Source organism: Pieris rapae, chromosome 13 (genome assembly GCF_905147795.1).
Source record: "Pieris rapae chromosome 13, ilPieRapa1.1, whole genome shotgun sequence".
Lineage (NCBI taxonomy): Eukaryota > Metazoa > Arthropoda > Insecta > Lepidoptera > Pieridae > Pieris > Pieris rapae.
This window is the reverse complement of record NC_059521.1, coordinates 7,154,839-7,179,836: the sequence shown is the minus strand read 5'-3', so window position 1 is coordinate 7,179,836 and position 24,998 is coordinate 7,154,839. Positions and strand designations below refer to the sequence as shown.

The 24,998-nt window shown below is 31.5% G+C and overlaps 3 protein-coding genes across 3 annotated transcripts in view; 1 reads left to right on the top strand and 2 right to left on the bottom strand.

Annotated features, from left to right (window-relative positions):
- The window catches only part of LOC111004245 (meteorin-like protein), a 33,859-nt gene extending 32,034 nt beyond the window's left edge, over window positions 1-1,825 (bottom strand). Inside the window, exon 1 of the mRNA XM_022275183.2 lies at window positions 1,573-1,825. Coding sequence (XP_022130875.2) covers window positions 1,573-1,667 — 95 coding nt within the window. The 5' untranslated portion in view covers window positions 1,668-1,825. The remainder of the gene's footprint in view (window positions 1-1,572) is intronic.
- Window positions 1,826-5,921: 4,096 nt separating this feature from the next.
- Window positions 5,922-7,454, top strand: LOC111004213 (transmembrane protein 70 homolog, mitochondrial). Its single transcript, XM_022275128.2, has 2 exons — window positions 5,922-6,470; window positions 6,606-7,454. Exons 1-2 carry the CDS (start codon window positions 6,027-6,029, stop codon window positions 6,798-6,800), a joined length of 639 nt encoding a protein of 212 aa, XP_022130820.2. The 5' UTR covers window positions 5,922-6,026; the 3' UTR covers window positions 6,801-7,454.
- Window positions 7,455-7,714: 260 nt separating this feature from the next.
- LOC111004212 (UNC93-like protein MFSD11) lies at window positions 7,715-24,698 on the bottom strand. Its single transcript, XM_022275127.2, has 8 exons — window positions 24,346-24,698; window positions 17,721-17,890; window positions 11,598-11,774; window positions 10,820-10,991; window positions 9,648-9,756; window positions 9,170-9,295; window positions 8,467-8,771; window positions 7,715-8,089 (listed from the first exon to the last, which is right to left on the bottom strand). The coding sequence occupies exons 1-8, from the start codon at window positions 24,430-24,432 to the stop codon at window positions 7,874-7,876; spliced, it is 1,362 nt and encodes a 453-aa protein (XP_022130819.1). The 5' UTR covers window positions 24,433-24,698; the 3' UTR covers window positions 7,715-7,873.
- Between the last annotated feature and the right edge of the window lie 300 nt (window positions 24,699-24,998).

The window sequence follows — 24,998 nt, the reverse complement described above, 5'->3', positions numbered from 1 at the left end:
ACTTTGTAATAGATTGCTAGTTTTTATAGCCCTTCGAAACAAATCACTGTTTCAGGTAAGTAATCAGAAGAGGATCTCCTTCGACGAATCTAAAGTTATATCTGCTCCATTGGCGATGATTAATTCAAGCATTCGCTGATAAAGAATAAGAAATTTGTTTTAATCCCAATTGTGTTACTATAAACTACGTCTATAGGCTGGCACCTACTAGATTCAGGGATTACTTTATCGAAATGAAATTGAAATCTAGCCTCAAGAGTCCAACCAATTTTTACCTATACCATTGTGGCTCAACTTTATTGTACTTACTCTCTTAATAATAGTTAAGTTTATACAAAATTTATAAAGATGAAAGTTTGTAACGAATATACTCAAAACCAAAAATTTCGAAATTTCATTACAGCATAACATCGGCTATAATCTAATATATTGAAGAAGTGTTCCAGCCGTGCAAAGCCGGCTAATTATATAAAAACCGTCAGACGCAACATTGTTAAAACATAAGCACGAACATTACTTTCATTCTGAATTCGATTAGCCCACTTTGTGCAAATTGAATATTCAGTCATAGAATGTCAATAAGGCAAAAAACTATTGGTCAAAATAAAACCACATCAATTTAATGCCAATTTTGATCACGCAGACAGGCATTAGCAAATTGCAGCGAGAATGACTTGTATCGCCTGAGGTTGGGATCGTAATGGAAATTCTTGAAATCATTTGGAATTTTACGGCGACTTTAAATATGGTAATCAAAAGTTTATTTTTGAAAACTTTAATTGGAATTCTATATTTAAATTATTTATTATACAAAATTACCTGTCTGAATTTTGTTCTAGCTGCCAATTGGATAGGTATTTAATTGATAAATAGCGCAACAAACAATAATTTATATGATTTAAATGCGTAGCATATAAACAGCACATCTTTTTCAGTATTGTATTTTATACTACACACACTACTGCACAAAATAATAGTAATCGCAGTAATTAAAACAATAATAAAGAATTCATATATACACATATATATATGTGTATATATGAATTATTTATTTTTACAATTGTAGTACATATGTACTACGATTGTATTCTTAGATACTTAATTTTATGTATTATGTAACACAACAATGATACACGTAGTTATTCTAAAAACTCCATGTAACAAACAATTCGTAAAATTGTTTAAATGCCTTTAGTCTATAAAGAAAGTTTTAGTCTTAAAATATTTAATAAAGCATACTTTGATAGCTTCCACCTTCAACAAACACAAGAACAATACAAAGCCGTAACCCAAGACCAGATTAATGTTTTTAATACTCTTGAATGAATGTTTAAAGTTCCTATAATCCTTTAATATTTAGTTTAGAACACCTTAAACAGCTCTACGTTGATATTTTTTTATTCCATAATCCGACCCAAATATCTTGTAAACATAAACCATAAATAACCATAGCCATAAACAATAAAAAACCTATAGTTATTTTTTTAATGGCATATATTATTATTTATTAATCAATGGCGATGCGTCAATTAGATAAAATTAATTAAAACTTTTAAATTGTTGAGAACGTACCTTCCACTCCAATCACACTGGTCACCAATACTTCCCGCCTCCGCAAATTTCGTAAGAACCAAAACAAGAGTCCAAAATATTGTTTGCATATCCATTTTGAAAAATATCGAAATCTAAATCCTAATTGCTTAAATTCCGCCCATGTAAATTTCACATCACTGTAATATTATTTTCAAAACATACAAAGTAAAAGTTTTTTTTATAGTGGCCGCGTCAAAAATTGAGCGAACGTCTAACCAGCCACGATATATACGGAAAACTAACATTATGGAATGGACGAATCCTATAGTCTACAGTAAAAAATGAAATAAACAATCTCAGTAACGTAGGAGCGAAAGAGACAGATTGTGTTCAAGAGGTGTAGAAAAAGTATAACACGACATTGCTTACTCTCTCTTATCAATCAATCATGATTGTTCAAAAGGGACTTTAATATTTAGCGCCATAAGGTTTATTTAGGTTCAAATACTTTCAAACGTAATTTAAGCTTTACGAAATGGCGGGAAAGATTTGTAAAGCTCTTTCGTTTATAATATGGGCTGACTGTTAACGCAATATAAAGCCAAAAGCTTTGCATTTTCAATATCTTAAATCGAGTTTAATGAGCTATTAATAAGCTTTCATTATATGCGCTTACTGGTACTTAGCATAATAAGATGCTTCCAAGTCTTTGGTTTTGCCAGTCAACGAGCGTGTTCTTAAAAAGGCGTGTAAAATAAAAATTATCGTTTCAGAGATAAAAATTTTCAGCATATTTCGTAGATAGAAGGGTAACAGCTAAAATGTTATACTACGTAATTAAGCACCGACCCATACTTTTTTAACCGTGACTTCGCATGTTTTTTTAACATCGCTAAATAGCTTACGACCTTTTGGTCAAAGCTTACGCTTCCTAATGCTAGTAATTTTGTATAAATGATGGTATTTTTTGCAGTTTTCTTATAATGGCTTGTTTAATGCTGTATCATTATATTCCATTTATTTTTACAATGGATAGTAATTAATTTAGGAGCTTAAGAATGTAGTAAATATAAATTATATTATCAGTGAATAGCATCAATAATAATCTATACAAATTGTCTTTTTCGTAGTTTTCATTACTAAAAGTCATGCCTGTCTTGCTGCCACCACACTGCTGTATCGCCTCGATCGACGACTCGATCTACTTCTCCTGCTAACACACCTCTCTACTATTTCCCTTACCTTTTCCGATTTCCGTTCCGAGTAGGCAAATAACGCGGTTCGATCTGCGAACCGAGAATGCTGATTTTGTAACCTTCAATCGAAATACGTCCATCCCATTCTTCACTTTACCAATATAGTAATAAAATTTACTTTGTTTCGTAAAAAATGTTGTCTAAAAAGGGAAATTGACTACAACATATTTTGTAAAATGTATAAGATACAAATTAAACACCAGTGTTGGCCTATTGGCTTCAGTATTGGACTCTCATCTTTCAGGGTTCGATTACCGACTGTGCACCAATGGACTTTCTGTCTATGTCCGTATTTTGGTTCGCATGGCGAAGGAAAATCACACGAGGAAACCGGCAGGCCTTAGACCCAAACAGGTCTACGGCGTGTGTCAGGCACGGGAGGCTGTTCGCCTACTTGCCTTTTAGATTAAAAAAAGGATCATGAAACAGATACAGAAATCGGAGGCCTAACAAGGCTGTACCACGCCATTGGTATAGTATACAAAATTAATATCGTCACTGTAATAAGTATTTTAGTAACAGTATGTTTAGAGCTATATATAGTAAGAGTTAAATATGAAATTTAAAGTATAAAGTCCTTTTGTAAGTAGATTCATCGTGCAATGTTTGCTCTGAGATAACTAAATCAATAGAGCATGTTTGTTCGCCGGATAGATAACCGCTTTGTCGCCGACTTTGCTTGTATAAGCCCTGATTCGCTCCTTATCTTTCATTTGACCCGTGTCTAAGAATTTCTTTCTTGGACACTATCCCTTTATATAATACATCTTTTCTCAATTAACGCTAGCGCGAAAACAGATTTAAGTAATCAAATCATTAAACCAAACATAATTTACATAACTTGGCGTTTTCTGCTAAAGATTTAGTTCATGCATTTCCACCTCCGGTTACTGCAGGTGGAGATGGTGGGGAACCAGTCGTACTGGAAATTACAGGAGGACTTCTGGAGAAAAGTGGAACTTGACGGGCTGAAGCAACGACAACCAAAAAAACCAATCTCATTTTGGTGTAAAGCTTACCTTTGCATCTGAAGAATCGCTGAAAAGATAAGGCGAGAGTAGTGATTAATAAAAGCAATCGGAAATAAGTAAACCCATTTTCATAAAGTTTTTATCGGTCTATTACAACATACGAACTATTTTTATGTCGAACGGTTTTTATGTCACAGGAATGCGTGACATATTAAAATTTATAATATGTATGATCTGTGTTTAGGCCGCGTCACGTGATTATGTTTTGTTTTTAGAATAAGATTCAGACACGAGACTTAGCACTAAGTCTAACTCCCGTAAGTCAACATTTTATTGAACTCATCCTGAATTTTAGCCTTACAGGCTTCCTCTAGAGATGGAACTAAAACCAGTAGAGATTTCTAGATATTTAAGTAAAAAGTATTAACGTATCGATTTCGTGTATGAAATTTTATTATTATTTGAAATTATATATTCTAAGTACATTTTAACTAATGTTAAAATCATTAAATAATGTTATGATTTATGTACTAGTAAAAGGAAGTGTTTATGTGCTCTTTACTTGTCGTATTTGTTCATTTTATAATATTCATTTCAAAGTGTGCCTTGATATGTCATGTCTGAAATAATTCAAAAAAGTTATCAGTGAAAGACGCGACACAAACCACAACTTGCGTGTCTCCTTACGTCATTGTTTGACGTCGTACTATTCATCGGAAATGACAAAGCTATGTATATGAAAATAATGTAAACTATTGGAACAATGGTTAGAAGTATAAAAACGGGTAATGCGATAGTTTGGTATTATTCTAATGATGTTAACTTGGGCTGTGGTGATGGTGACAATTAATATTATTTTGGCTTACGAGCCCTCTTCTATATCAAAGTGTCTTTGGCACAATAATTCATGTGAGTATTTATATTTTTATTAAAAAAAAACGGATATTCTAAACTGTGCTTATAATTCAAATGTACCTAATAATATTATAATAAGTAATGAGTAGCAAGCATTTTAGCAAGCAAGGGTAACGTTCTAATAGTAGATCAGTAGAAGACTTTTTGAATTTGTTCGTTATAAACATACAAAACTTCCTGTTTTAGAATATTAATACAAATAAAAATAAATTAAATTTTACACTCAGTTGGCGCGATTCTAAGGTTCAGGGTATGAAAACGTTACCCACTAGAAACATGTTTTAGTGACGTAATTATTATTTCAATATTCTCAATTCCTAACCTAACCTTACACAAAACAAAAGCATTCCATAGTAGTAGCACTATTTACTACTACATTACTAATTACCTGTACTAAAAGAAATAAGTAATAAAGAGTAAATAAGTAAGTAATGCTATGATTGTGTATCCAGGGCATCAACCTGTCGAGTGTTTTCCGTTTAATTTAAGTATGAAGAGTCCTCAGTCTCTATACTATTAACTCTTTTTTAAAAATGCACTTAGACTATTGTTGTTAGGTGCTCAAAAGTAGTTGTCTAGGTCTTTCTCTTTTAGAGTACTTTTCTGAGTCTACAGCGCCCCTGTCAATATATTATGTAGCGTTTGAACGAACTAACAAACGTTTTAATCTTCCTAGGTGTTGAGAATTGCCCAGAACATATGATGAAAAGAGTGAGTAACTGCACTGAATCTTTCTGGCCCGCACAGAAAACATGTAAAGACCCCGAAGAAATTCTCGTTGGTACAATGTGCGGATTTTCAAGGTGCGACTGTCCAGAGCCAATGGTTCTCGATACGGAAACAGGATACTGCTATGACGTAGATAACTGCCCAACAAAACATCGAATAGAAAAATAAATATGATATTGTATCATTTTAAGGTTTTAGAAAGTTTGTAATAATAATAATTGATAATAACATTATTTAGCAATAACTATCTACAACAACGTTGCTGTAAGAACAAGTCCGATCCCGGTCTAATATTGAGTTTCAGTACTTATTCCAACTTTGCGACATCGGCGGCAACGGGCGTTCACGAAAATTAGGTTTATACTTCATACTTCATATAACCATATCTTTATTTACCTACTTTATACCATACCTTTATTTTAAACTTCGCTGTATCGTGATTTAGAGGCTGGCACTTGGCAGTTGACAGTAGAGTATGTCCGCTATCAAGTGTCAATGTCTTTCAAGGGTTTTGAGTAGATATTAAAATTTAAGAATCAAAATAGTTTCATAACCTAAAATAAGGCTGACTTGTTATAACTAACTATATGATCAAAATATTAAATATATCTTTAGTTTAAAAATGTTGCGTGTGTTTTCACAGAGCATTATTTTTCAAAATCAATGTCGCTTATCTCAAAAATTAATACGAGAATTGGATGTTATAAAATGTGTAACAGTTCAAAATTGTTTTTCAAGACATTTTGCTAATAAAGTTCAGGAAGATGCAAAATTGGAACGGATTTATTACGGTACCTTGACGCCACAAATTCGAGCTGTAAAGGTTTTCTCATTGTGTTCAAGTATAGCTGGTCTAATTGCTCAACCCATTTTAATCAAGGAGGCTTCAACAATCGGAAGCACATCGTTATTAGTAGCTTTATGTTCAGTTGTGGGTTTCTTCACATTTGTTACTCCAATATTACTTCACATCATTACAAAGAAGTATGTAACAGAAATCCATTATGATGCCGACAAATCTTTATACAAAGCTACAACATACAGTTTTTTTCTAGTACCAAAAAAGGTAAGTTTCTCTTTTAACATTAAAACTGAATATGTATTAGACAGTAGTTTATTTTTAAAGCTTTTTTTAAAACTGTTTTCAATAAATATTGTAATCTATTTTTAATGCAAAAATTACTAGATAATTTGTTTTCAGGTGGATTTCACGCCAGATGATGTAGTAGTACCTGACATCCCTGGAATGTTCACAACAATGTTTGCTAAGGGCAAACCTTTATTTATTGAAGCCCGGCATTTCAATGACCCCCTAGATTACGCTAAGATCATGGGCTATGACAAACCATTAGACTTTAAACTAGGAGAAATGGATGACAATGAAACTAAAAAGTAGATAAACTATTAGATTTAGGTGTTAGAATAGATTTTTTTGTTTTTGCTTTTATAATCTATTAATAATATAAGGAATAATAGAAGATTATTAATATTTTTTGTTGTTCAGTACTTAATATTGGAAAACTGAGAGGTAAATATTCTAACTCAATGTAATAATAATAGGGATAAAATATAGATATCAGAAACCCCAATAGAATTTTCAAATTAAAATGCTTACTCTTGGGAACTCCAATTTATAATTAAAAAATACATAAAAATGTTTAATCCATTTTATTAATATAATTATTTTAGATATTTACTTAAATTTAATAGGACATTTTATTCTTTTGTTTGCTTTTTAAAGAAGTGTAGAAATTTAAGTCAGTTGTAATAATTTATGTGGTGTTTACATAAATATAGTAAATAACTTGACTAGATAAATAACTAATGTCCATTTTACTTATAAAATTAAATTGGAATGTTCTGCCTATTTAAAAAAAAAATCTATACATCACATTAAATTCTTATATTACATACAACACTTAAAACATTATTTATCATTTTTAATCGATTATTTAAAATAAAGCTGTTGGTCATATCTATGTTCAACATAGGGCCGTTAATTAGCTTATTTACAGTTTATAATATCAATTAAATAGCTAATTTTATAATACTTTCCAAAAATATTATTCTATCCTTCTCCTATTAGTGCAATTGTTAATTCAAATTATAGAGAATGTTGTACATTACTTACAAGTAAACAATAGCAAATATTATTCAAATTTCTTGCTCCTAAAAAGGTTACAAATGATTTCATATTAGGGGTGATGGTATTTCTATAACTACAACCACTGGAACAACATCATCACTACAACTAAATACATATAATACAGTACAAAATTTTAGTGTCATTTTAATTATATTACAAAAATTTACAGTCAATATCACTAAACAGATTTTACTAAAAAAGCTCTTGATTTTTAAATAGCATTTCTTAATGCATTAAAATCGTTATGGTGTGTCAATATTTCTAAAGGTAACACAGAGTCAACAATGGTAATTGCAAATTTCATTGCACTTATCTGTTCAAATTCAGTCATAGTGCAATGCATTATCTGCCAAAGAATGAGTGACGGGTGACAATTTGTCATCGACATTGTCTACGGCTAGACGACTTCTGGCTCTGTCAGACCATTCTACTCGGCAAAAGGCTGCAGTACCAATAGACGCTAAAACTGCTAGTACACCTAATTGGACGGAAAGCAGGGCCTTCGATGAGTAGAAGAAGCAAGCTGCTGCAGCTAATGACTGGAACATATAATTTCGTATTAAAATATACATTTTAATAATAACAATAATAAAAGTAAGTTGTCTATCAACGACATGAAGACATGCGTGTATGGTGGAAATATCGTGAGGAAACCGGCATCTATGCGATCCAAAAATTGTGTATCAGACACAGAAAGCTAATCACATATTTGCATATAATAAAATAAAGGAAAACATTTCTCTACATTAACGAAATGATTACTTTTATTAGAAAAATGTTTATCTATTTATTATTCCTATTTTCAAACACAAGTCAAGTTTAACTAGAATTTTTATTTATTTAAAAGCTAATATGGTCAAGTGAGATTTGGTTATCTTAAATCTAAGCTTACATAGAGGTGAATAAAATAATTTACCTGAGTGAACTTGAACAGGGCAAACGCTGAAGTACTATTGTCAGAGTATTTTCCGCCCAATATGGAATAAATCTGAGTATTGTAGCAGGCATCCCCGAAACCAAGAAGGAAACTGCACAACATGGCCAAGTATGACGATGGTGTTATATAAGAGGTGTCCATTGTATCACCGAATGGAGCTACATTGGGCAAATTTATGAATATGAGGAAGAAACTGGTCATGTGGATGAAATAACCCATGATCACGATTGGGTCCCGGCCCCAACGAGTTGTTTTGTTGCCTAAGATTCCGAAGAGGGCGCCACCTGTAATTAAATTATTTTTGAAATAAGAATTATATGGTTTTAAACATTAATTGTGATCATAGATATAAAATTCCATTGAGTTTTAAGCCCGAATTCTCTATTTAAAATAGCAACATTTTAAATTACTTAACATTTCTATGTATGTATTGAGATATGTGGCTATTCAAATAATCTGTTATATCTCAATCTCTTAGGTAATCTGCTCAATAGCATTAAGAGTCGTACAAGTATATACATATTTAAAAACAAATAAACTTTTAAGTAATTCTCAATCTAATTAAAATTTCGTTTCAATATTTAACTAGTTATATTAAGAAATATAATACCTTTGAAAAAATTACTTCCTGACCAGATAAGTATTTTCTAATTATTCTCATAATAGGTAATGTTATTCTTACCAAGAACTTCTCCCATTCCAATGAATACTCCAGAGAGGCCCACGAGTTGTTTAACATTCTCGCCCATAGCCAATGTAAAGCCAATACTAGGACTGTACACGCCACTGAAGAATGATAACTCGACACCTGGAAATAATTGCCATGATTTTCTTTAATTGTCAAAGACAATAGAACTTCAGGTAAAAAAATGGTATCTATTTATTAGTATTGAATAAACTAAAGGAATCCCGAAAAACACGCTGTGGAGGCTTAAGTGCTATAATCCCCATGACCACCTTGTGCCTGCCCTTGCCCCCCACCCTCCCCAAAAAGACAAATAAAAAATAAAGTTTTTCTTAATACCTCGTACTTACTAAAATATTTTTTTTTACAAGATGTATGTAATTATCAAAATTAATAAGATAAAACTAGATTTTGAACTGGTAATAATAATTCAGTATCATCCACAGAACAATAAAAATCCAGCTGATAAACTTACCGGTATAAATAAAAGCGGCACTCAAGAAAATCATATCACGCGTGCAGAACAACTTTATAGCGCCTTTGAAGGCATCCAAAGGACCTTCCGGCTCGACCACAATTTCGCACTGCAACATAAAATACAAAATTAATTGCCATAATAAACCGACGTGAACACCGCGTCACCCTTGACCGATTTCGGCTTTTATGGCAAAATCCGCAACTAATAACTGAATTTCAATGGGTTATGACCTGGGATATTTCCATACATTTAAATCCGAAGCATGTTTTTATACATATAATGTCATGGAAAACTTTGTTTATTTACATAGGTCATAAGGGCATCAAATTTAATAGCTTTCTGTATATAATAAACAATTCTCTCAGTTGATACAACTGTAGGTATACTTCTCTACAATTTTGTCTATGCTTGTCTAGACATGTCACTTTTTAACAGAGCGTATTACGCAATTTGGCAATTAAAAACGAAATACATAGTACTGGGGTGGGTGCGTCTCAAACGTATTAGATTTTGTCGGGAGACTTGTCTAGACTCCTAATGTTACCCTAACCGAAATGTCAATAAATTTAAATTGAACGAATGCCTAGCGAATTAATTTATACCCCGGACATAGTTAAAAAGCATAAACATAACAGTACCACATAAAATTATCACAATTTACCTTACCTATATCTTTCTTTAAAGTAATTCACTAACATAAATAATAAATAAATAATCAACATAATTATTTCCCTTAAGGATGTTGGCCACGATGTTTCCGGAAGTACTCGTGATATTTTCTTGTCTTTTCCTTAGGTTGCAAAAATATGATTTGTAAGTTTGACCTGGCGCTTAAAGAAACGTTCCTTAAGTTTTTTAATACATTTAACGTTAACCAAACTAGACTTGGAGCGAGGACAATGCAAATCAATACCGGACTACTACTATACTATGTGCATTCTCTTCTCCATCCAGGAATCATAGGAAACGTCAAGTCTAAATACAATTTATTCATTTCAGTATATAGATAGAAACAATTCTGTCCCGTCGGCTTTTTTCATTTTCATCTGTCATAGATAATGTATTTGTACAACGCGTAGTTACAGACGTACGAAAACTGGTCTAGCAATTATTAATGAAACATAGTATGAATAGCAAAATGCATTAAGAGATTTTGTTTAATTATTTACCTTGGCATCGTCAATAGCCGGCGCCCGTCTTGTTGGCCTCAAGAGCAGCAGGAAAACAATACCGACAGCACACACTGCTGTTAATGCACCAAATACCACGTTTCGGGTCTCCACATCTATATGAGTTTTTCCTTGGAACTTTATGAACACGAAGAGATTGCCAAAGAACAAACTGAAAGAGACAAATATATTGAAGTCCTACTTTATATTACACCAATAATGGGATCATCTACGTATATAATATTTAGACTACTATAATTCCAATAGCGTGTCACATTTGTCACATTGTGTTTACGCCTTGATAAAAAGAGAGATGATTCTATAAAATGTGTAATCTAAATCGCTAGTGTATATATACTATAGCTATGCTATACTGATTTATTTCCACAGGGTCCATCAAGATGTGAGTAAATTTTACTTCAAATAAGTAGTAAAATATACTTAATAGGCATGCAATAGAAGACGAATGTTTCTGTGTGATTCCTTCTTAGAGCCGGTTTACACGGCATTGAGTTAAATGTTTCGAGATCGTAGCCCTCTTGGTAGTTCCTGTTTCGAACTATTCAAAAGGACATCGATTTTTCAAGATACATTAACAGTGTTCTAGTTTATAAAACACGTAGAATTGCATACGCGGAGTAATAGCCAAGTTATTTGTTCATAATAATTAAGGCAAAATTAAAGCTGTGCATTCCTATGCTTTATAAAAAAAAATATTCTAACAGTTTTTAACTTATCATTACTCGTAAATCTCTAAATAACATATGTTTAACATTACCTGCATTGTAACATAGCCCAGAAAACCCCTGAATTTCTGGATATGGTGTCAGCATCACTGTTGAGGGTGAGGTAGTTACCCTGACCAGTCCAAATGGCGGCTGCGCCTGCGCCGATTAAGACACTCGCCACATAGAGTAACCATGTTCGAGGGAACAGGAATGTTATTATGAAGAATCTGAAATAAAGTTTATACAGTCTATAGTATATTACCACAGAACAACAAAATTTTGTGCAAATGTATTTTCGTGTATATAATTTGTATCAGGTAAACATTAAAAAAATTATAGGCTTAACCTAAAACGATAGGTTTTCGGAATAAATTACTAGGATATTCTTAACTAAACACAGTAAATTTTTAAACCATAATGAAAAAGTGAAATTAATGTCCAGACAATTTTAATACATTTTCGATCATTTTAACAATAATAGCGACTAAGAGCTGCCTCTTAGAAAAATCAATAAGTTTTTAAATGTCATGTTGTTATGTATTTTTCTTTACATTACAAAAGTACATCACAAACGAGTTATTTATGTTGCAATTAATATGATAATCAACTTTAATTAATGTTTAAATAAGCATAACATTCAGGTATATACATTAAATAGAGTTACAGTAGTAGTTGATACAATGACGGAGCGCAAAAACAAAAGTTTTTTTTAAATATTTGCAAACTAGTAACTTTTGAAAACGAGAGTGAAGATAATTTGAAACTTAACCATAGGTAAATATGGTAAATATTTTATAATTATGTACACTTATTTAATGTTAAAACCAAAGACCTGAGTATATACACAAATAAAACATCCCTGACGCATAGCATTGGTAATTATATGAGTCTTGTCCTCAGATTGCAAACGTTTATTTGATTATTTCTACTTTATAGACAAGTAAGCGATTAGGGTTCTGGTTTCCTCACGATGTTTCCCGTACGAGCGAGTTTATAAGCGCACACAGACAGAGAGTCTATTGCTGCACAGCCGGGGATCTAGCCTACGACCTCAGGAATGAGTCGCACGCCGAAGTGAGAAAAGCATTACTTTTCAACATTCTATAAGTACACATATGTTTTTCATTAAATTATATTAGAATACTATTAATGAATTTTAACAAGTATCAGTTTCTATATCCAAATACTAGTATTATTAGTTGAAAAACGAATCTCCCATATATTAGTCATGGCATATGGTCTTTACTCCATTCTCGTTGCAAATGCAACTGGTCCATAATTAATAAACTATTTAAGTACTAGCATATACAACTTATAAAATGTTTTAGTCACTTGCGTAACTCCTATACCTGTTGTACATGACTGCAATGCAGTAGACTTAAAATTTCAAAGGCTCATTAATAATGAGTGAATGGGCTAACAACTCAGGATAGCGATATTATTTTAAAATGAATTTGCAGAAAAGCGGTTAGGTTCATGCATACTTTGATTTTTCGATGCTTAGTAAAAATAAATTCTATTTCCATAGACAAGACCACATTTTCTGTATTATTTGGAATTGACGGATTATTATGGTTATAGCAAATAAGCCCGAATGTGCTGTTTTAAGACACTGGGTTCATATACATGCCCATGTACCGGGTGTCTCAAATCAACGTAGACTAATTAATTAAATATTTAAATAATTTTACTAACATAGTTATAAGTTTTACTATACTAACAACATATGGACTTATTTATTGGTCTGAAATAAATAATTTTTATCTTTTTTATTATTAAGTTTACGTCCGAACATTTTTTGTTACTACAATAATACTTCTGAATGAGGACTGAATACGGTCAAAATATTTAGCTTGCTTACACGTAGCTGCACCTATTAAACCAACAAAAAGTATAAATCCTTGATATAGTGAATGTGAAACTGGAGCGTAATTGTTATTCTATGAGTTAATTTATTCGTAAATCAATAATTATTGATAAGACATACTAGACTAAGGGCGACAACTTAATTACTTAATTTAATCCTTTACAATCTTATTTTTAAAGATTGTTATGAGCCAGAGAAATGTAACGTGTGACTCTCATCCTTGACGTCGTAGGTTCGATCCCCGGCTGTGCATCAATATATTACACACACTTCTACGAGGAAGGAAAACATCCTGATGAAACCGGTATGCCTTCAACCCAAAACGTCGACGGTGTGTGTCAGGCACAGAAGGTTGCTTGTCGATGTGATTAAAGTCCAAGGAACAGATACAGCAATCTGAGGCCAAGACCTAGGTTGAAGCGTCATTGGTATATTGGATCCAAACTCGCCAGAAGAAAGCTTACTTTGGAATGCTGTAGTACGTAGTCTATTTAAATTCTATACCAGTTACAATAAAATTAACATATAAAATGGGCGTTACTTTTGTTATTACACCCGTAGTCTACGTTAGTTACTGTTATTTTTATTGTTTCATGTCTAGTATGCCACAAAGACCTGAACATTCTATTTGGATCTGTTTATTTTTCTTTCACCCATTTCTCCCTAAAAATATGTATATGTCGTCAGCCCATCGCTTTTGTAGTCTTCCTGCATCGATACATCGCTTTATATATATAATCTAACAAAAAATGAAACAAAATTCAATAAATCTGGTTTATATAAGATCTTTTTTTTTCTTATAAATATTATATAAGTTAAAAACAAATATTGTATGTCTCAAGTAGAAAGTAAATATATGCGATGCTATTATATAAATATTTCTATTATATAACTCTCTTATCAATCGTATTTACTATGAGTGTATAATATATTATTCGTATAATCACTTATAAAACATTATCAACATTTCTTTTACTAAAACTTTTAATTCGATTCCTGATTTGACAATTTCAGTGTTGCAACGTTATGATAAGTACTAAATAGTGACGTTGCGAAATTATTCGATACGGAAATTGAATATTTCCGGATCGATTCCTCTGTTTTATAGTAGTACTATCTGACCCGGCAAACGTTGTTTTGCCATGTTTTTGTGCCAAAAATTTAAGTTTATAATTGACAAAAAAAACATAAGGGATGATTGTAGAGGGGCGAAAATTAAGGGTTGCATGTATTTTTGTATGGTGTATCGTAAAAAAATAAAAACGAAAAGAATTTTGTCTAAAAAATAAATAAAAAAATTTAGGGGTGGACCACCCTTAACGTTTAGGGGGATGAAAAATAGATGTTGTTCAATTCTCAGACCTACCCAATACGCACAGAAAATTTTATGAGAATCGGTCGAGCCGTTTCGGAGGAGTTCGGTTACTAGCCCCGTGACACAAGAATTTTATATATTAGATATCAAAACTACTACTTTATAGTCAAGAAATAAATTAAACGTTATTCATTTGTTTGACACAAGAAGACTTATTTTGAAATAAATTAATACGCTGTTACGACGCTTCGCGCGCTTTATAGAATGTATCAACTTAGAAACGTCAGAAAAGTTTCATTAAAAATAAATATTGTAAAATTGTGAAAGTATGCTTTGTTTAATGTAAAGAACTCTCATGAAACACATTTGTGAATATTTAAGAAGGATTATTGTTATATTTTTATTGATGCGAAATGAGAATTTCACTAACCTGTAAGCAGTATGCTTTTTCTGCTAACAGTCTTCAAATCTTTCAAACATTATATAAAATCTAATTTCCAACATTATGTCGAATATGACCCACTAAGATCGGTTACCTCTTTACAATATACGTTATCCATGACCACGTTATCGCTATTTTAAATGTCACTTGACTGAAGTGCCTAATGAATATGGAGTAGTTTCCAGAATCCAAAGGCCAACAAAATCTCCCAATGCCAAATTAGAGGTTGTGCCTTGAAACGGAAATGAAAATACTAATTTGATTTTACTATCTAAAAGCTTGCAAAATGTAGCTCCATCAGTTTGACAATGTAAACGCTGCGCTAAATTTATAAAATAGCTGAGAATGTTTACAATATCAAATGCCTGATATGAAATTAAATGCACAAACCGGTTCAACAACGTCTAACTTGCTAATTAAACTTACTAAGCTAAAGAAGTTCTAATTAACTCCATAATACTTAAGTTGTTTTAGTATTTCCTAGTAGTATTTTTAATAGTTCATTTACTGAGTAAGCCATAGACGATACCCAATTACGAAAACTCACAGGGCACAGCTAATGGGCGATTAAAAAGAGTGGCGGAGAGTTTATTGCCAATTCTTCTCTTCCATTCTACGCTCTTGATTTGAGAACTGGCAGTAAATGTAAAATTAGATTCATTTAATATTTCTTTTTTTGACGTTCATAAATGTACATTATGTTACCTATATGAATAAATAAATTTTAACTGGACTTTTTTCATGTATGGTATCAACTACCAAAATATAATAATAACTGTAAATAAAAAATGCTGCGACCGAATGTTGTTATCAGGTGTCAAAATTACAAACAATATTATTAAGGTTGTTTCACAATGTAAAATATATGATGACAACAAAACCTTATAAAGAGTTCAGAACAAAATCGATAGATTTATGCAGTGAATCGCCTTGATTGCTCAACGGTAAACATCCCACGTGTTTCGCGACGCAATCATACTATATACGCGTATGTATATAATACATAAATAATACTATTAAGAAACGAAATTAAAGTACTGTATACATAAGAGATGAAGTAGAAACAGTTTTACAATTTAAAATTCTTTGAAATAAAGATTGTTGTATTTTAACTTGGTAAAATATGTTTCGTAATAATAGGTCAGATATTGCTAATATTTTATATTTTCTTTAACCATTAATATCTTTTGTATAGCGTACTTTGGCTTGTCGCGTTCACTTGTTCTTGTCAGTTGTTACGAGACATATGACTAGTAGTTACAATATTGCTAGTGAAAGTCTGCTTTTGCAATGTGATAATTTTGTACCCGCGTAAAACTGTTTTGTTCCATACCAACACATTTTCTAAGTAACTATTTTTTTGTAATAATAGTATTATAAATAATTACTAATAGCAGTATTTAATAAGGATATTTATCTCTACGATATATTATAACGACACATGTATATGTCAGCTTTATGTTCTATTGCTAACCGACGAAGGTCATGATAAAACAGTTTTATCAAATCCTAACAACGGTTATAATTTAATATTGAAAGAACTTTATTTCTCATTGAAAAAATGTTTTTAATTTATATTTGAAACTTAATATACAATTACGAGCGAGATTCTACACGACGCCATTAGCCGTCACAATTTTCGTCTACCATGTTCACTCCAATATGCATCTTAAATGCGTTTTTGAATTTGTTTAAAGCGCTAATATTGCGAATTTTAGACGGTAATTGATTTAATAATTGCACACCTTCATACCTTATTAGGTCTATTGACTTCTTCAAATAATAATTTGTACGCGGCTTCGGCAAGATAAGCAAACTCGCTCGACGAGTATTGCGTGTATATTTGATGTTTTTTAATAATTTAAATTACATATGATGATTAAACGTTACAATAAAAGCTTTTATACGAAACTATACTTAGGTTATGTTGTTACTCTTTCTCAAAAACGTCTGTCACATCTTAATATATATATTTCTTGTGTGCGTGTGTATGTGACTGAACTCCTCCTAAACGACTGGACCGATTTAGATGAAATTTTTTGTGTGTGTTCAAGGGGATCTGGGAATGGTTTAGATTCACAATTTTGTCCGCTGGACAATGTTTTTTTAATTAATTTTCAATTTATTAGTTGTTGTTGATTTTGGAATGTTTTACATTGGATCCGACAGACGGCGCTACCATCGCAGTGTCAAATTTTAAATAATATTCGAATTTTAATTTTAGTCTGTCCCGAAATTTAAAAGAAGTTTTGTTATCATTGTGTTATATCGTGTGTGACCATGTGCTGGATCGTTAGATATTGTCATAACATTTGAATAATAATTTTCATCAAAATGGCTTATTAAAAATTGAAATTTTGAAATTAAAGACGTGTAGACAGGACAACGTCTGTCGGATCCGCTAGTATTCTTATAATAACCAATGTATAAGTTTCATCTTCTCCAACTTAATCCCTATAACTTTCCATTCAGGAGTTCATCATAGATGTTTAAAACAGGAGTCTGTCTAGCTTATTAGAATTCGCATAAACATAGTTTTTCATACTTACAAATAAGTCACAGCTCCAATAAGCATTGCACCTCTGGGCCCAGTTATTGTGATCAAGGAAGGGGCCATCCAGTTAAAAATAGCGAGGGTCGCGTAGATGATGGCCAAGGATGTGTACCCATCAGCTGTAAACGTGCTGTCATCTTGCCTTATGCTGTCCAGAATCGTTTTCTGCGGATAAATGAATCAATATAGAAATGTTAACGTAGACCATACCTAGGAAAATACTATTTCATTAAAAGGCATCCATTTAATATATCCATAGAATTGGAATGATTCCAACTCGTACGGGAACTTCAACGCCAATTTTAAATTTATGCACTGAACGTTCCGAGATTCCTATTAAAATTCAATAGCAAATAAACGTTATCGTCTATTGAACTACGATCTTATAATTTATAAGACGACGTAGGATATTAAAGTATGAAAGTATTGCAGTGTCATGTGTCGGGTTGATTTGTGAATCTAAACCATCCAGGGCGCCACCCAAACGCATACAAAAAAAGTCATTCAAATCGGTACAGCCGCTTAAGAGGAGTACAGTGACAAAACACGTACAATAAATAGTACATATTACATTGGAGTATATAATAATGGTAATATAAAATTAATCACTACATATTTAGCATAGCATTGCATAATATTTTCCCTTTATGTATATTTAAGCTGATGTTTGTATGTTACTAAATTGATTTTAACCATCTTTTTAATGAACTGAACTAATGTAAAATGGTTAAGTTTACAGAGTCTCTGCACGAACTTTTATTGATAAAAATAAAAAGAACGGCTTTCAATATATTTTTAGTATTTTATCGCAACACTGTGTGCGAAAAAGATAATAAGAATCTTGACCGTGTGAAATGTCAATGTCTTGCTGTATCATAAAGTTTCGGACGTGACATCGATAAACTCCACTTAAAGTTTAGATTTCTGTTTTATTTTATAACAAAACACAATCTTTAAAAAATATTAAATTTCCAAATTAGTAATAATCCAATGCCACAAAAATCGTAATGGTCTTGGCTTCGGATTTCTGCATTTGTCTGGATAATTTAAAAGCAAATTATTGAGATTTACCTGAGCCTTACTCATGTCAATTTTATATATTTTATATATTAGATACATATGTATGTAGGATACTAACAAATATTTCACTGATGCAATGGTTGAAAAACATATTTCCAATGTATCGAATGTAAGTTTCAAATAACTTTGTATGTATTTATTACTTTTAAAAAAAAATTGAAATTAGAATACAAATTCCAATTTAAGAAAAAAATATCGCACACAATGTTAAAATACTTTTATTGATATACATTATCATTGTGGGCGGTAATAAATTACATAAATGGATAACCGAAAAAGGGCAAAGCTTTCATTTCGCATCAAGGCGTTGGAATAACCAGAATTGCAAAACTTTCCAAAATAACACTTAAATTGTTTTGTATTACATCAGTGCCGGATTAGCCACCTAGCAAGAGTAGCAAATGCTACGGGCCCCGCGAATTTGGAGGCCCCGCTCCAACGTACACGTAATAAAAAATTTATTATTTACGTAGCTGTGTAATTTTGTTGCCTTACTTCCCCTTAAAAAACTAAATCGTAATAATAAATAGGTATTTTACAAATTTATTACCGTAATGTTCTAATGTTTAATTATAACTGATATATAAAGACTAGCATCTATGCCACATATACATTTTAAGAGGCCAAATTTTTATTTTATATAAGAATGTCTTAATCATCTTTGTTGAATATAGATGATTTACTTAATAAGTCTAAAAAAAAATGTAACGATTTTGTTTTATTTTACCCTAAACTTGAGAAACCCTTCATAGAATTTCCTACAGGCCCTGCGCTGGCTTAATCCGGCACTGATTACATTTATGTATTATGTGTTTTCCGGATGTCCTGGGTTCAATTACTGATGGAATAACGTGTTTTTCAGATTGGTAGGCACAGAAAACGGTCCAGTTATAGCGGGACAGCCTCCAATAGGCTTTCCCTCATCGGGGGGAGTCTACATATACATTCTAACCTGATCCGTTATATTTCACGTTTCATGAAGGTTTTGCATTATTTAAGCAAAATTAGATCTGTATTGTAAAAAGCAAGAAAGGTTCACCTAATATGTTAACTAAATCGGAGAACCAACATAACATTTATTTTATTTTATTTTTACATAAGTAATATTCTTCTCAAACGTCTAGCATTTTTTTATTGCCAACTTTCGCAACAGTTTGGCGATGTTTTTAAATATGCATTTGACGTTATTGAATTATATTTGGTCATAACTGAATGTCAAAGTTTACTTCGTGACCTAAAAGCCTGCCCACGAGGTACACTAAAATGACTGACTTACGACATAATAGAATATTTTTACGACATTATTACATAATTCGCTAATAAATGCATTTGAATAATACAAACAATAATCTCTTTAGATTTATAGCGAATACATACTTTTATCAATAGGCAGAAAGTCTCTTGCCAGTCTTCTGGGCGACCGCCGATTGGGGAACTAACTGGCAGTAAATACAGTCAAAATCGGTTATAACCTCGAAGTGACTACTCATATTTGTTCATAAAAACCGATAGTCGTAACAGCCGATGACGTTTAAGAGCCTACTACAATATAATTCAGCCGGGACCTTTGATTCTGGTCAATATAACCGGTATGTTGTTTTAAACCATGTTGTCGTAATATATGGCTTGTATACCACCGAACACGAATTATTATTATTATATATTTAAACACACTAGCAGCTTAATAAGCTGATGCGCGCGTATTTTGAGATTTAGAGAAAATATCCAATCTATTTTTAAAAGAGTTCAATGATGGTGCAATGAGGAATGTAAATTATTAGTGAGTTAAGGTAAGAACTGGCTCCCGAAACACATGTCCTAGCTGGGACGCCAGTGAATATTGTTGTATGGAGTAGGATTATTCAGTAGTATTACCACTGTATTTATTACCACATAAAGTTTTTTGACGACGTCATAAAGTATTTAATTAATATATTGTTACAGAAGACAAAGCAAGCAATTTTCCTCTGTGGAAATACATTGCAATTTTCTCGTCAACACGTGATTGCATTTACTCAACCGATAACGTGCATCATTTTCTATGTACATAATTTCTGCATTTGTACGTAGTAAATATTTATTTGATGAGGCAAAATATGGCTAAAAATTGGCATCGTATTGAAGTGTGACAAAAATGTTTACCTTTACACAAAAAAATGTAACGGTATTTCTTACGCGACTTCAAAATAAATTAGTAGTGTTTACAATTCACCAAGAAATTATAAGTGACGATTATCAAACCTTATTTGACGGTATAACTTTATACATCAGTGAAGACGCACGAATTAATAACAAACTAACTATCCTTAAGATTAACCGTCCTATGTTCTAATTCTACTACTTATATGTGTGTATGTGTAAGCAAGCAAATAAATTTTCCCATGTTCACTCCTTCCTTTTCCTTTTCTTTTTTTTCCATTTGTCTTTTCCAGTGTTTAATTTTATTTATTTTTTTTTATATTTGTTCGAACAAAGCTTTGATTTGTTTCACTTCTTAAAATTGTGGGTGTGAAATTACTTTTTAATTTTATTTCATACTGTACGACTATTGTAATGCGCTTATTATAAATTAATAAGACTACTCAAATAAATATATCAAAACAAAATTTAATTGCGAGTCAATTAATTCGCTGATAACAATGTCATCTTCATGACATGTTATTGAATAGCAGGCCCTGGGTGCTATCACGTCGATTAAATCAGCTTGACCTACATCCAGAATTGAGAATCCTTCATATTATCGAGAAACAACACGATAAGATCCAATGATTTCCATCACTTAAATATTCCGATAACCCAAGGATTACATAAATGACTATGTCTTAATAGGTACAGAAGACAACAACCCTAGTCAAGAATAAACGATAAAACAAATAGAAAAAAGATAATGCGATATCTATATTGCTGTAGTTCATTAAACTAGAAAAAATCTTTATATTACAGTATGAATTATTTGAATAAATAAAAACTAAATATCTTTTCGAAATATCACACTGTGTATTGCTCCTATTAGTCCTGAAAAAATAATGCTTTTTATTGTTGCCAACATGGGCGGATCGTGAATTTGTGGGGCTCTGGGCTATCACGGCGAAGTCCTGCATACACAAAATACACCTAAAAAGAAGGTACGGGTAATTTCGTTCGTAAGACGCACATTGCAAAGGGTTGATTGATCAAATCAAATCAAAAATAATTTATTCGTGTAGATAACATAATGTACCCCTCAAAAATATACATTGAATGCTTCTAATTTTACATTTACTACCAGTTTTCAAATCAAGGGCGTAGAAGGGAAGAGAATAACTGGTCTCAGTTGTACCAACGTCATGATAGAATTTTATGTTCCTTTTTTTTCAAAATATCACCTATTGATTTCATTGATGAAGAGACCCTTAGTTTCCACGGTTCCCTGGTCTGAAGCTGTTGACAAGACTAGGAAATACCAGTTACCGTTGACGGTTGAGCTCACTAACTTATTACATGAAAACTAATTTTTATGTTAATCGTGAGATTAAGAATTCGATACGCTTTCCTATTCCTTTGTTCTCATGTAGAAAGATAAATTATGTAATTATTCAGTAAACGATGTGAATAGTAATATACTAACAAAGCATTTAAATATATTTAGAAATACATGACAATATTGCAATATAGCAAAGTACTATAGAAACGTATAACACTGTAAGGCATTATTGATTGTATTTTCCTGATTATAACGGAAGATATTAGAATGCCGGAAACGATTTCTCTTTTATCGTCGCCATGGATTATATTTGATAACCATTTTCCTTTTATTAAAGTTTATTTACTTCATATATTATTCGTTTATCTACCCCACAATTCATATGAGAACTTAAAGCTTCTTTCCTTAAAGCTCTAAGGGCTTAAGAATTTAATTTTAGTTTATTAATATATATGCAGGGTAGAACAGATTTGCAACGCCTATTTGATAGATCTAGCATCCTAAGTGAACCCTAAAACTGGCAAGACGAGACCTTCACCTAAATACCAAGTAATGTCTCAATCATACCCCTTTATCGTATACAAAACCTTGAAAGTAATCTCAAGAACAAGACGCATATTGCTCCTAAGTAAAAGTTCAAAAACAAAATATGTATGTATGATATTACGGTTACAAAAGCGTGTCGATGATCTCAAATAAAACTTACATAATAAGCACGGTATAAACCCGTTTTGTTCAGACTTTCCTACCTATATGTAATACATAATATTATTGGCCTACTAATCACTTTGGATTTCGCGAAAACATTGCGCTTTCAATTGTAACAAAACATAAGATTTATAATTACGGTTGAAGTCGTTTCTTTAGGCCTCTAGTTGAATTGCGTGCGACGTAAAATGCGACTTTCCATATAATCGCGGCTCTTTCCCGACTTGGTATAATTATTTGCTTAGTATTAATATCTATTTTATATTAATATGATCCTAATAACGCTTTTTGTTTACGGGAATATTACACGATCTATCTTTATGTTGTGTATTTGTATCTCATAGTACACAGATGCATTTTAAGATTTTCTTCAATTATACATATGCTGACTTTACAGATAAACGGTAGACCGAATGTGTCGATGTTACCGAAAGAATATCAACAAGTAAGTTTGCAGCTGCTGCAATGTAAATTATCTAAATTCTAAGATTTCAATAAATTTTATACCAAAAGATTGCCACAAAATAAAAATAAGATAAAGCTTATACATCATCCTTTCCGTTGTTTATTCCATATATCCTCGAAAAGAAAAAGTTAATAAAGTGGTAAATTTACCAACAAATGCGGGCGGCATCGTTGTGTATGTTACGCACGTCGCGTGGAGTACACACCTCCAAGTGACGGCCGTTGTGGAATGTTGACCTTTATTTTTTTTACCTACGTAAACAGTATGGAAGGAGGCTTGTTTCTGGTTTATGGTTAATTTGTAATTATTGTTCTAGATAATATTGCTTTTAACCACCTATATGATTTGGAAATATTAACTTAGTCTGTTATTGTAAAATGAAAAAAAAATATTAAAACTTAAATGCAAATTTATCTCTATCATTCTAAGATAAAATACATATGTATATTATTATATGAATATTGAATTTTATTCATAGACTTTAAGTAAATTATCTATAAATATATATGTTTAAATGCAATACTGGGTAATATATATATACATAATATACAATATGTATAGCATACTGAAGGTATTAAAATAAATTATATGTTATGAATATTTTAAGAACTCAGTGTACTATAAATATATTGAGAGCAATTAATATACCCTACACTTTATGTATGATACTATAATATTGCTTACTGAAGGTTAATTGTGAAAGTATAAGTTCATAGGTATATTGTACTAATAGTTTAAAATGAATATGAATTTGAAAGTAGGACATGCTTTAAGTATGATATACTCACTCAAATAGAAAATTGCTGAAAATTTGAAGGGTATATGTAAAATAAATTATGTAAATATGTAAATAAATAACAGTTTTAAGTCCTAAACAAGCCTGTACAATTTATTTTTGCTTACCTCAATGTTTCCCATAGTTTGAAATGCAGTAAAAACAAACATAAATCCGAATCCAAGTAGAATAACATTCATAAATTTTCTCTCCATCGTGAAAGATTTTCTATTAGATTTAAAATGAGAAAAATAAACACTGTCTCCTTTTATATGCGTGAGTGTTGAAGATGCTTAGTTTATTATGAAGAGGAAAAAAAACAATAATAAAGAAACAAAAAGATATTACACTGTTGCACGAAACGCGTACGCTTTTATAATAAATAGTTTCGGTGCATTCTCCAAAATACTAAACGAACTCCCTCCTCAAATCCACATCCACAATCTAAGTAAATAAAGATCTTTGGTTCGCCAAATTAGTATTATTTCAGCTTTACATAGAAGCTATATTTGTTTGGATCAATGACAGTAAAGTTCTATCATCGCTTATTGGATGTCCATAAGTATTTGTAAATATTATCGTGCGTCAAAGTCAAAGTGACATGGTCTGTGTACCAGCTGAAATCTACATAAAAAAATCACTATAAAATATTACAATAATTAAATATTATGTGTCTTTCTTATTTTTAGGAGAAAATGTATTAACAGAAAGATATCTTATAATCCAAGTCCTCATACAGATAAGAAATGATAAACCGTTGTGTAACAAAATCGAATAATCT